The 13,278-nt window shown below is 49.7% G+C and overlaps 2 protein-coding genes across 4 annotated transcripts in view; both read left to right on the top strand.

Moving 5' to 3' along the window:
- The window catches only part of MYO3A (myosin IIIA), a 95,460-nt gene extending 94,232 nt beyond the window's left edge, over positions 1-1,228 (top strand). For both annotated transcript variants that reach the window (XM_052694411.1, XM_052694410.1), the window contains one exon: positions 233-1,228. In XM_052694411.1, the coding sequence (XP_052550371.1) occupies positions 233-347 (115 nt within the window). In that variant the 3' untranslated portion in view covers positions 348-1,228. The remainder of the gene's footprint in view (positions 1-232) is intronic.
- Positions 1,229-2,287: 1,059 nt separating this feature from the next.
- The window catches only part of GAD2 (glutamate decarboxylase 2), a 34,455-nt gene continuing 23,464 nt past the window's right edge, over positions 2,288-13,278 (top strand). Inside the window, exons 1-7 of one of the 2 annotated variants that reach the window (XM_052694414.1) lie at positions 2,288-2,481; positions 2,626-2,685; positions 2,784-2,942; positions 3,655-3,888; positions 7,129-7,219; positions 8,059-8,171; positions 10,970-11,085. In XM_052694414.1, coding sequence (XP_052550374.1) covers positions 2,406-2,481; positions 2,626-2,685; positions 2,784-2,942; positions 3,655-3,888; positions 7,129-7,219; positions 8,059-8,171; positions 10,970-11,085 — 849 coding nt within the window. In that variant the 5' untranslated portion in view covers positions 2,288-2,405. Of the gene's footprint in view, positions 2,482-2,625; positions 2,686-2,783; positions 2,943-3,654; positions 3,889-7,128; positions 7,220-8,058; positions 8,172-10,969; positions 11,086-12,099; positions 12,326-13,080; positions 13,218-13,278 lie in introns of those variants that run through there. The other variant, XM_052694415.1, reaches the window with a different exon arrangement.

Here is a 13,278-nt window from a genome sequence, read left to right as displayed (position 1 = left end):
TTGTGCCCTTTGTTGTGACCCCACTGCAGAAGAACACGTTGTTCTGCGTTCATCTCAGCTGCGTTTGTTCTGAGGCGCTGCTTCCTGCAGCACGGGTGGACGAGGCCTAGCACGGTTGGGTTTTCTTTCTGTTTTTGTCTTGAGGGTGGAAGTTAAGCGACCGATTAGGAGTGTTTGCCAAGGTAAACGTTTTCATTTCAATCCCTGAAACACTTCTGCACTTAATCCCTAGGTCAAGGGTTGCGGAGAGCTCCCTGGAAGAAAGCAGAGCAGAAGATAATCCCTATGACTACCGGAGGCTGCTGCGGAAGACCTCGCAGCGCCGGCGCCTTATCCAGCAGTTCTAGCCCCGCTGCCGTTTGCTGTTATTAGCATCATCTTTTTTATCATTTTATACCACATGCTTCCTTTTTTTTCTTTTTTTTTTTTTTTAAATCTCTGACATTTCAGGTTTACAACATGTGTGTTCATGTCAGTACGAATTACTGTAGTTTACAGCCCAACACTGATGCAAAGGGACACAATCACTGCTGGCATATACCTTTAAAAAAATAAGGAATCAGGTTTCCTTCAGATACCACTACTGCATCTTAAAATTATTAAGCATTAAGCAGCCTAAATGTAGGTTACCTTCCTCGGTGCGTGTTGTTTTTCTCTCTGCATTTAATCACTCTTACCCAATTAAAATAAACCATTTAGTTTATCATTTCCTCATTAAGCCTCCAAAATCCCATAGGCACCTCCAGAAAACCTTAGTTATTGTTTCTAGTAAATTGTTTTACAGGAAGAAATAAATGACAAGGACATCACAGGGGAATTTCTATTTATTTTAGGTTTACAATGCCTAAATTTTGGGATAAGCTCTATGTGGTATGTGTCCCTCTAATGAAAACAAATGATTAATTGATCGCGTTCTGTAGCAGTTTATTTCACTACTGACTTTCCTGTAAGCCAGTGGCCAGCAATAAAGGTTAGCACTGCATGTAGCATTGGAGATGTCAGAGGATGGAAGGACCCAGCTCTCCTCACCCCGTCACTAACAGAGCACTTGGATCATGTTTGCTTTGTTCTGCTTTGCATTAGATTTTTAGGAACCTTAATTTCTAGGGTGCCAAGAAAGGAACAGAAAGATGCTATCCGGTTGATTGCTGCCTAAATGTAATGATCATTCTTAATCAGTTCCACTAGAAATTAAATGGAAATAAAGGCGATAGCCACCGTGTTCAAAATTTCCCCTGATTCCTTATTCACAAGCCCTTATTTTGCCTTATTATGCAGATAATTGCCGTTATTCCTTTCAGGGTTCATAATTGCATGTTGCCAGCTGTAACTACAAGGGGAGGCAGATTTTGGGAAGCTAGCGGGAAGCTTCTGGCCGTGCCCCTGCCGCGCTCCATAGAGGCTACAATAGCACAGGTTGGGGCTTTGTCCCCCCGCACACACAGCCCTCAGTGAGGGGTGGGCTGCCATCACCTCCGGACCTCTCACTGGCAGCAGGGCCACAGCACCGGGTTACAACGTGCTGCGATGTAAAATTTGCGATAAATCATTTAAATGTTAAAATCTGCGTTAAAGTTGCTTTCTCGAATACTATTCAAACGATACCGTTAATAACAGTGCGCGAGGCAGGGACGCGGCTGCCCGGGCCTCAGTTACTCCCAGCACCGACAGAACAGGGCAGCGGGACCGCCGCGCCGTCCCCGCCGAGAGGCGCAGCCAAGGCCGAGCCCTGGGGCTCAGCTCGCGGGGCGCGGGTGCGACCCGGGTGTGCGAGAGCAGCGCACGGCGCGGTCCGAGGGGCTGGGCGGCGGAGCGGCGGCTCCAGAGGAGCAGCGGGGCGTCCATTCCCAGGGCGGCGACGGGAGAGAAGCGAAGGGCTGCCCCGCCCCAGTCGCCCGCTCGCAGCCGCGGGGGGTGCCCCGGGAAAGGGTGAGGGAAGACGGGGATTTCTCAGCGCTTCGCGGGTCGTTGGCAGCGGGGAAGCCTTCCCGCCGGTCTGGGGACAGGTGTCCCTGCCCTCCTCTCGGGGCTGCACAGCCGTAGCTGCGGCGCGAGAGAACGCCCTCCGCTCCACCCAGCGCTGTGCCGGTGCTCTCCGTTCATCTCGTCCCGTCGGTGCCCGCCCGGAGGTATCCCGCCGCCGCCGAAGCGCCTCCCCCCGAGCCGTAGGAACGGCCCGGCCCGGCCCGGCCCGGCCAGGACGGCCGCCGCGCCTGCAGGGAGCGTCCTGGGGCGCCCACGGAGCCGCCCCCACCCACGCGTGCCCGGGGCGCTCCCGCCCCCTCCGCTCGCCGCCACCCGGCGCAGCCGCGCGCTCTCACACGGCCGCGCTCTCGCCCTCGCGCACACCCGCTCGGGGCCGCCCGGGCTGCAGCTCTCAGCTCTTCGTCCGCTTCGGCTCCTTCATGGCGAGCCCCGGCTCCGGTTTCTGGCCCTTCGGGACCGAGGAGGGCTCCGCGGCCGCCGAGAGCCCCGGCACAGGTAGGGCGGCGCAGAGCGGCCGGGACCGGCCCGAGCCGACCCGACGGAACCGCCGGAGCTGCGGGACCGGGACGGCCGGGGGGGTCCCGAGGAAGGGCGAGACCCCCGCCCGACCCGCGGACCCCTCTCCGTTATGTCTTGCAGCCAGAGCCTGGTGCCAGGTGGCACAGAAGTTCACTGGAGGCATCGGCAACAAGCTGTGCGGTAAGGGCCGGGCTGCGGGGCGCCGGGGCTCAGCCTCGGGCCGGGGAGGGGGGCCGGGGGCCGCGGCGCTGAGCGCGCGTCCCCTTGTCGTTGTCAAGCGCTGCTCTACGGAGACGCCGAGAAGCCCGCGGATCCCGGCGCCAGGGCGACCCCGAGGGCGGCGGAGCCACGGCCGTCCTGCCCCACCTGCACCTGCGACAAGAAGCCCTGCGGCTGCCCGAGAGCCGACGTCAACTACGCGTTCCTGCACTCAACAGGTAACGGCGCTCCGCGGCGGCCTCGGACACGGCGGCTCCGCAGGGCACCGAGCCCCGCACCGCTGCGCAGCCGCTGGAAGTACAGAACGAAAGGGTTCCCGAACGCAATAAAAATGAACACCCCGCGCTCTGGAGCCCGAGGGTCGCTCGCTGTGAGGATGAGCGACCTTCCCGCTGCGGACCCTGTGGGGGTGGTGGTGGGTTGTGGGGAGGAGGAACCCTACTTGAGCTCACGGTGACTTTGCCCTTCAGCAAAGCCCCCCGCCTCGTGCTGCTGCGGGACGGCGCGGCCGCGGCACTGCCTGGAGCGCAGCACCGTGCTGCCAGCCAGCTGTGGGCTGCGGGGACAGGGCTCCATCGCGCACTGATGGCGGGGCGCGGGTTGCATGTGGCCGCTATCTTCCTGTTTACCAACTTCCCGTTTTTTCCCGAAATTCGTTTTTCCTTTTTTCCCCATTCACCTGCCATCTCCTGCTGTCTCAGAAATTGATCTCAAATATCCTGGGAGCAAAACTCGCTATTTTTAGATGGGGAAACGAAAACCTGACCGCATCCCTTGGCACATCCCTTGAAACACAGTCCACATTCCTTAACAAATCCAAGTAAAATTTCTTTATGCTGAACACAACAAAAAGATCTCCCAGACACAAAAGGAGCAGCTTGGGATCCGTGCAGTCCCGCAGCAGTGTTAACTTTCCCCCTTCACCCCCAGACCTGCTGCCAGCGTGCGACGGGGAGGCAGCGACGCTGTCCTTCCTGCAGGATGTGGTGGACATTCTGCTGCAGTACGTGGTGAAAAGTTTCGACAGATCAACAAAAGTGATCGATTTCCACTACCCCAATGAGCTGCTGCAGGAGTACAACTGGGAGCTGGCGGAGCAGCCGCAGACCTTGGAAGAAATCCTCCTGAACTGCAGGACTACGCTCAAGTATGCCATTAAGACAGGTACGGCTGCACTGATGGAAGTGGTATCTCGTTGTGTCCCTCAGCGTTACAAATCGGAGCAACCCTGGAGCTCTGCTATTTCCAGGCAGTTTCTGACAGAGCAGGGACTGTTTCCAGCCCTGGGGCTGTCGGTGCAGCATCGCTCACCCCTTCTCATTTAAAACGAATCCTCTGATTTCCCCCTTTTTTCCTCCTCTCTGTTTTGCCTGGTGGGGGCCAGGCCTGTGTCTTAATTCCCCTGGACTAAGGCAGCAGTGCAGGGACCTTCCCAAGGAGCAGCCCCAGTCCAGCAAACGTGGATTGGAGTCCACGGGGCTCCGGGTGGCTGTTTGCCACCTCTGTCCCTTCACTTGTGTAAGGACTTAAAATTAGAAATGTGTCTAAGCTCTCTGCAGAATTTTTTTTTATTATTATTATTACTTCAGGGTTAAGAATAGAAACAAAGCTTAAATTGCTTGAATTGCCCTTTTTTTTTATTTCCACTAGGAAGCTGGGTCCCACTGCCCGGCCATGCTCCGGGGCCACCTTAAACACAGACAGAAAGCGCAGCGGCAATTAGTGCTGAGACTGGGAGATAAAGCGGAGTGCACAGAGCTCTTGGGGAGAATTTGGATCGCTGAGAAATTGCTTAAAAATAAGCGTGCACCGATTGCTGGGAGAGACAAAGGCTGATGGGTGAATGGGGGCTGTAGGGAGACTGCGTGCGTTTTGGTCGGCTTGTAGGAGCAGCCTGATCCCAGCGGCGATCGGGGCTCTTTGTAATGCTGTGGGTTAGTGATGGCCGTGCCCAGCCGTGTGTCAGTGGTGGACGGTCCAGTGCTGTCTGAATGTTGGTAAAACACTGCGATGAATGGTGAGATTGGTGCTACCCACAGAGCAGTGGCAGAGGTTAGTGTTCCCAGTGGGTCTGTGCAGGGCATGGGCAGTGCCTTCCCCACTCGTTGAGGGTCCCTGGAACCAAAGCGCAGAATTCTTACAGCGATTTTCGTTAACCTGCGGTGTGATAGTCATTCTTCTTTGAATTGTCTTCAGAATAATGTTAACTATTCCCTGGCATACAGATGGGAGGCTGCTCCAATCCCTTGCATTTCTTTGCTGCTGTTGTAATGCAAACAGCGTTCCCCTGGTTGGAGGAGTGACCGTTGTGGGGCTGAAATGTGCGGGGTTTACACCCAGCCCCTTTCTCTGGAGTGGAATGCACACCGTGCCCTTGGAGGAAGAATTTCTAACAAATACATAGCTTTGCTGTCTGTTTCGAGAGGCAGGTGTTGGGGGGGCTCTGAGGGGCTCTCCCCATTGTCACCCCTTTGTTCGGTGATGGCTGCACAGGCAGACGTGGACTCTGAGCCCCTCACAGGCTGTTTGTTGTTGCCTGGAGCATGGCTTGTAAGCAAAGCTGCAATTTTCCGCAGCTTGCTCACGCATCAGAGTGTCACTTAGATGGAAAAAAGCCCAGCAGTGGGATTGGGGTCAGCCTAGGGGGTGGGTTTGCCGCTGTGCTGAGTGTGCCCTACAGAAAAGCAGTATGCAAGCAGCAACTTGTGCTCCGGAGATATCGCTGCTGGGAGGTGATGCTCCTACAGTCAGAGCTCTGGGATGTGGCTCCACATTCCACCCGTGTGGTTCGCAGATACCCAAGCAGGAGGCTAGAGAAATAAGCAGTGACACAGAGCTGTCGTCTGGGGCTGGGTACTGCCAGAGCACTGCTGAGACACCGGGGCTGCGAATGTGAATTCTGTTGTTCCTCAGCTTTTTGGTTTGGGTTTAGCTCCAAAGAGAGAGTTTTCCTGGTCTCTAGGAGTCTTCCAGGGCTTCCTCTTTCACACCCTAATTCTTTAGGAGCGGAATGTGGGAGCCAGTGAGGAGCCTGGCTGTGATGCTGAGCCCAAGCTGTGAATACTGAAATCTCAAAACCAACTGAACAGCCATCACGGGGGAAGTACAGAGTCCTGGTGCTGTGGCCATGTGTAGATCTGGTGGCAGCAGTAGGGCACGTAGGGAGCCACCCACCCCATGTGAGCATGCATCCAGGGTAGTGCTTGTGGGGTGCAGTGCCAGCTGTATCTGTGCTGGGGCACAGCATGGCTGGAGGCAGCACCAGGGGTGTCTCAGGGGAAGGAGACAAGATTCCATGCCTCCCACCCCACACTGTGCTCTGTCCCACAGCCCGGCTGTATCGTTGTGTGCTGTGGGGAGGGGGCAGTCCCCGTGCTGCTGTGATCTCATGTCCATGCCTGATAAGGGACTGCTGGCGAGCAGAGATAAGTTCTCCCTCAGCTCTGATTCTGCCTTCCCTCAATCATCCTGCTCCATCTTTTGTTTTCTGTGACGGCCATAGCAGCATGTTGTCCGTGGGGCAGGACAGGTGCTTTGAAGGCTCTTCCTCCCATCGGACAGCGTTCAGATAATTGTCACCCATCCGTAATTGTATCGGTAATTGTGCCATTTAACAGCGCTTTGCAGAGTGTGTGTAGGAAAAACTGAGCTGTGATGGTTTCTGTTCTTGTTTTAATCTTTCTGGGCACGTTTTTAAGAAAAATCGCCAGGGGGATTTTGGAAAAATACCAGGAGCCAAATAGATTAACAACATAAATGAACTTGCAGCCAATTGAGGATATTCCTGTACTGCGTCCCGATGTGGCAGCGGTGCTGGTTTTGTTTAAAACCACAATTGCAGGCAGCCTGCGTGTAATTGCAGGCTGGCAGAGAAGAGCTGACGAGCACCGCCACCGTCCCCGCCATCTCCATGCGATCATCTGCCGTTGAGTCGTGAGCAAAGCAGTCACCAAAGTGTTCCATTTTCTCGTTTTGCCCCGTTTATTATAATGGTTAGCTATCCATCACTGATGTTATATGTCCTGGCAAGCCCCGCTGATGGTGGCTCGTGTGTGCCTTTCAGAGCCAGCCAGGCACAAACCATTCGGTGACAGCATGTGACACGCGAGCAGGAGCGAGCCGCTGTTTGTGTGAGGCAGCGTCGTGTTCATCTCCAAGGCACGTTGAGAGGATAATGGGGAATGCTGGCATTTATTAGTCTGCGTCAGTGAAATTACTCTGATTTTACTTGGAATGAGAAAGAAGAAAAATGCTGCCTTTTCCAATACATACATTTATTGCTGTTTGCTTTGTTTCGTGCCTTGAAAGCACTTCCTTCAGTATAGAAACCCCGAGGTAACCGTGCTGCTCAGGGCTGAACAGTTCCAGTCATCTGACTCCCGGTAACGTTTTCCGTTTATGCAGGGCATCCTAGATATTTTAATCAACTTTCAACTGGATTGGACATGGTTGGGTTGGCAGCAGATTGGCTGACATCAGCAGCAAACACTAATATGTGAGTAGAAGAAATTTTTTGTGATATTTAATATAATTTTATGGCTGTATTGTACAGTATTAGCTGCTGTAGCTGAATGAAAGAAAGAAAATTTTTATGTTAAGGTTGCTGGAAAAACAATTGTCTGCTTTTAAAATGATTTTGACATTTAACAGCATGACGATTTTCCATAACATTCTATAGGCACTGAAATTTGATCATAGAGATATGATGTCAGAGCTTTCCTTTGCTAACCTCCCCAGAATTGTACAGAAAAAATATTTTAGTATTTTGCATGCATAAATATGTAAAATGAAAGCTTTGCTAAGAGAACAGTTGCATTTAAGTATAGGAATTAGGTACATCTCATACACCAAGCAGTTAGAAGCATTGCTTCCTATAAGAAAGAGGTGCAGAATTTAGAACATTTTTGGTAATTTTTTGCACTTTGAGGCTCGGAAGCATTTTTGTGCACGTGTTTAGCTCCATGCACTGTCTTGTCGTCATGAACGGGGCTGTTGATGTGTGTGCATCAAGACATGCACGCAGGCTTTAGCAAGGCAAAGGAGGTCTGATTTGGGCCAGCAGCTCTTGAATTCAGGGCAGAGCCTCGAGCCTGGAGGAGTTGGGCATGAGCAGTTTCACTGAAGTGGGTGGAAATGGAGTCTCCAGAGCTCTGGGCATTTCTGCTTTCAAATATCTGACATCAAGTCAGGAGGGGGGTTATCAAAAGTATTGTAAACAGGACTCTATTCAATATGAGATAGAGTATATTGAGGCTATCGTGTAGTGCAGTATTGGAAAAAGATGTGTTAGAGTTGAAGATGAAAGCATTAAATGTGAGCATTACTACGTTTCAGGTTCACCTATGAAATTGCTCCAGTGTTTGTACTTTTGGAATATGTCACGCTACGGAAAATGAGAGAGATGATTGGCTGGCCGGGGGGCTGTGGCGATGGGATATTTTCACCTGGTACATGATATTTCAAGCTTGCTTTTTGGACTATGCTATGTGACATCCCCTGTAGTTAAAGAGTAAACATAATTAAATATGCATGTTCACGAGGACGCTTGCTAATAGCCACTAGTGACCTCTCTCTGAGATAAAGCATTGCATGTTTTTGAATTTCAGGGATGTGATTAGGAGGGTCTGTTTGAGCAAATTGCACTGCATTATGAGCAGCTGTAATGGCACATGGGAAACATAATCAGAAGAGACATTGGCCTTGCCCCCACTTTTTGTAGAGTACATGAAACAGAAAGAGTGTTGTATTAAAACAGCAAGAAGAAATGTTGCCCATCACCAAAGGGGGAATTGGAGCAAGGAGGGAAAAATAGGACATCCTGTGAAGTAAATTCAGTGGTTAGTTAGGGTCCCACCAACAGCACAGTAAGCAGTTAGCTTTCCATGTATGAGCTGGCCATGATGCTCAGCAGGGACCTCAGAGGGCTCCTTCCTCTGAGTGTCTGGAGGCTCAGACCTGCTTCCATCTGGGCACATCAGTAAGGCAAAAATGCCTGTGGTGCCTGTGGAGAAGTCATTGACACCGAGACACTGCATTCGTAAGGCTTTCATTTTATTCATTCCACCTAGTCTTTTGCTTCACATCTTTTGTCACTGAACCTAAATATTTTAGCCCATCTATCTCCCCAAATTGCAAAAGATCAGAAGAATTTACATTGGGCACAGCGTCTTGGTGAGTCAAAAGAGAACAGACTGATAGTTGGGGTAGGAGCTCTTCTGGAAAGAAAGCTCAGAGACCTAATGGAGGGGAAAAGAGCATTTGGACTAAATACCAAGCAGAAGAAAGACCTTGTGGATAACAGCCTGGGCTGCTGAGAATCCAAGTGCAAAAGTTCCAGCAAGGCTCATCAGCAGCTGACTGCGGGCATCCAGCTGCCCACGTAGGAGCTGCTGCAGGAGTTTGGGGTTGGTCCTTTCTGCAGAGGTGGAAGAAGAGATGAGCTTACATTACTTTTTGAGAACTTCTTGTTCTTGTGTACTGCATACGCAGAACACAGAGGCCTGACAAGGGTCTTCAGATTTTATTGGTGTGTTTTGTTGTCTGCGATTAATGGTGAGTGTAAACAGAGCTGCAAAATTAAAGACAGAATGCAGGCTTATTGTTCATAAGTTTTTAGGGTTAAAAGACTAGATAAAAAATACTAGGAAAATCCAGCATTGAAGCAACTTAACATTTCAGTCTTGATTCTTTTTATGCTGAGCCCACTGACTTTGGACAAGATAGGCCAAATTTCTTCCACCTGGACACATTAGTTCATCTAAATCATCAACAGTAGCTGCTGCATGATGTTTGCATATTTTAGGGATGAGAACCTGAATGTTTTCCCTTAACCTCTCTCCGTGTCATGTTACCTCATTTGTTGAAGGAGGTACAGAAGCATGCTCGTACCTCCCAAGGTACTGTAAGGGGAGGAGGAAGCAGCCCCCAACCTGCTCTGAGCCCTGTGCCCCCAGTGCCATTCCCCTTTGACAGGGTCACCAGCTGTCACACTGGGGCTGAGGACAGGAAGAGCCTAGAGCCAGGGACCTTGGGTAGAAGAGAAGGGCAACACCCTAGGCTTGTTACAGCAATTCCCATTTCTTCAGTGGAGGGAGTGGATGTGTGTGTGCATGGTGCATGTCATCCCAGCTGCCATAGCCCAGCTACCTTTGGGATGAGCTGAGCCATTCCCTGGCAGTGCTTGCTTGTGCTCCTCCATCCTTAGGTGGATGAAAGTTAGGAAGCAATTGGACCTGTTCATTTAAAAACCTAAAACCATGATCAGTGTACACCTTTTTGTTTTATAAATATATGTGCATAAATATAAATATACAATCATCTGTATGTGTGTGTATATGCGTATACTATATATGCAGGATAAAGCTGTTGGGTTTTATGTGTACATCTATGTTTATGTGTGTGGTGGTGTGTGTAATGTGAAAGTGCTTGGACTCTGCCTCAGGCCTCTGCCTGCATTATATTCCCATAGTGCTCATGCAGTGTTAATGTGCAGCCAGATACAGTTTGGCTGTAGACGCAGAGACTCAGTAACAGTCTTGGAACCATAAAATAAAGAGCATGTTTGTAATCTGTGCATTGATAATTGAAATACAGGAATGAAATACTGTAGACCTGTCATTTGATGCTTACATGGGTGTTTAAAAGCAGTGTACATCGGTGATTTTAACAGTAGTGCAAGGGAGAGGTAACCTTTTTCCCTCACTCCCACTGGAAAACAGATAAGAAGAATAGTATTTATTGGAATGACCCTTTTTTCCTTTCTCCTCCCTCTCCCACTCCAGTTATTCAGAAGGCAGTGTCTCTTGGTACACAGTGTAGGTTTCCTCAGAGCCAGGGTGTGAAGCATCACCCTGCTTCAGGAGGGAGAGGACAGGTCAGGTCACACTCAGAAGCCGCTCACAAAGTTGCCTTGTTGATATGCTTGGCATGGACTGGCTGTAAAGTTTGGTGGCACATAGATAAAACTAGGGACTAAAGGAAAAATGGTGACAAAAAAAGAAGATAAAAGGAAACCTCAATCATTTTTTCCCACTAGTGTTTTATGCATAAATTGTTCCCTGTGTGTAGTAGACCTGTTATTGTACAACCCAGCTCTGTGGAACATCAGGAGAAAGAATGCACGTTTCTGACACAGGACAGATATGTTAACTGGAGAGTTAGGAAAATCATAGCAAAACTTATCGTTTATACTGCAATGATATTACACTGCATAGAAAAAGTAACAGTGTATTACTGTGGACTCCAGGTGGTGCCATATCTAACATGTATGCTATGTTGATTGCACGTTTCAAGATGTTCCCAGAAGTTAAAGAAAAAGGAATGGCAGCTATTCCCAGACTGGTTGCCTTCACTTCTGAACACGTATGTGTTTCTGTTTTTTCCTATCTGATACATCTGCTTGCGTGAATTCCTGTATGGGAACTGCTGAGTGACGGCCTGAACCTCTGATTGATCACCTGAGGCGAGCGCTGAGTCAGCCATGGGAGCACAGGTGAAGGCAATTCTCCTGTGCTGCCGGAAGGGTGGAGCCTGGCTGCACCTCTCCTAAGGCCCATTTAAGAGCTGACTGCCAGTGGGGGAGGATCTCTTCTGGAGATCCCTCCTCTGGAGTTTTGCAGCGAGCCCAGAATACAGGTAAGCATTCTACCTATTCTGTTTTGGTATAATAACTGTGTAGCCGTACTCTCTGGTATATTTCATAAGTATAACATCTGTACGTTCATTGATTATACAATTCCTGATGAGGAAAGTAGCTAAACAAGAATTGGCAGCCAGATGCCTTCATTTCTGTTATTCCTTCACTGGTAATGAAGAACTGGGAGGGGGCTGGCTTCTTACTTTGTGGAGGGATGAGCTGTGTACTCCTGTGTGGCTCAGACTCAGGGAGAATAGGCTCCACAGACACTGCCCTTTTGGTTCCTCTGCCTTGAGTCTATAAATGATATGGATGGTAGAGACCACATCAAATAGCAGATGCACTATGCTGGGCTTCTGTGTGCCGTGTCCTGGGCAACAGATCGCTGTGAATCAGAGTACTTCTAGCTGGAACCACTCCTGCTGTCATGTAGTAAGAGTAATAACGCCCATGAAGACAGTAGCACTGAAGTGCAGTGTCCAGCCAGGCATGCTGTGGGGCACTGGATTCACTGTGGGTTGCCCTCTGAGCATAGCTCTTAGACAGCAGGGTTCATCCAGGTGCCAACAGGAGCTGGCTGTGCACTGAGTGGGGAAGGCTGAAAGGAAAGGAGATGGGCACGAGGGCGTTGAGTGGTCCATGCTGGGGAAATGCAGCTTTTTGCTTTACAGACAGCCATGCGGAAGTTGTGTTTCTTTGTGTATCGTGGGGGTTATTTGGGACTTAGGACCATTTCAAGCTTCTTGCAGCTTATAGTGGTACAGGGGGAAGGGGAAAAGCGGTTGTACCCTGAAGGGCTGTGAGCTGTCTTCAGGCTTCATGGTCACCTTTTGAATTTCTTTCCAGCTAGGTGGATTCATCCAGAAAGAACTCTGATGGCTGGGTTCAGCAGGCTGCCAACCTTTCTGCTTCACATCTTCCTGGCTGCCTTTTTGACTTAAAAAGCATGTGCTGCTTCATACAAGTGTGAGGAGCTCAGTGTCCTAACAGCTGGTCAGAAATGCTGGGAGGCAGTCTCTTTAAGGATGGGGTGCAGTGCAGAACTGCAGGCTCCAGTTTGCAGAATAATTGTCCCCAAAGCAATTGGACAAAAATATTCTGTAAATGCTTTGCAGCTCTCCAAAGTTAGCTTCACAGCTAGAGGTCCAGTATTCATATGGAAGTTACAAAGCTAATAAGTACTGCAAATAAGGTTCAGCATGATTATTTAAAATAACAGATCATATTAATCGTTAGAGAATTTCATTGTATTCATTGCAATGGGATGTTAAACAGTGGACCTAATTGTGCTATCGGTCTCAAAATAATGAAATGAGCTTTAATAATTGTGTTTTCATGCCAAGGAAGAAGCATCTCCCTTAGCAAATTAAACATTCCAAAGTCAAATTCACAGTGAATCCCCAGAACAGCATTTTAAATGTTACATTTTAAAAGTATCCTGAAATTCCAATTATGTCCCTCCCTCAAGCAGTGTATGTGGTACCACATCTGCTAGGGAAGCTGAGAAACCCCACTAGGTAAAGATAGGGTCCTTTAACCCTTAATTGCCCGGCAGACAGGGATTGGGCTTTAAGCTTCAGGAGAGCAGAGAGTTGCAGAGATCCAGAAGCACAGTCCCTTTTTAGTTAAGAAATGTCATGCAGAACTTGAACAGGCAGTAAGATACAAGGATGGCATTTGTCTCATTTATCATGTCACACTGATCTTCTGCTCCCTTCCAGGCTCCTCAGTCTGACTCTCGTTTCTCCCTGTCACAGCTGCATGCTGTTTTACAACAATGGCTGTGGAACAAGCAGGCTGTAAATGAAATGCTGTCTCTTCCCCACACTGTACATGTGGTGTAGTAATAAACAAAGCTGTAAGTCACTGGATTTTATTAGAAACATTGAGATTTTTTTTTTTTCTTGAGATTTTCAGTT

This window comes from Tympanuchus pallidicinctus, unplaced genomic scaffold (assembly GCF_026119805.1).
Source record: "Tympanuchus pallidicinctus isolate F22 unplaced genomic scaffold, pur_lepc_1.0 scaffold3, whole genome shotgun sequence".
Taxonomy (NCBI): domain Eukaryota; kingdom Metazoa; phylum Chordata; class Aves; order Galliformes; family Phasianidae; genus Tympanuchus; species Tympanuchus pallidicinctus.
Note: the sequence above shows the minus strand (reverse complement) of the source record. Positions and strands in the feature narration are given on the sequence as shown.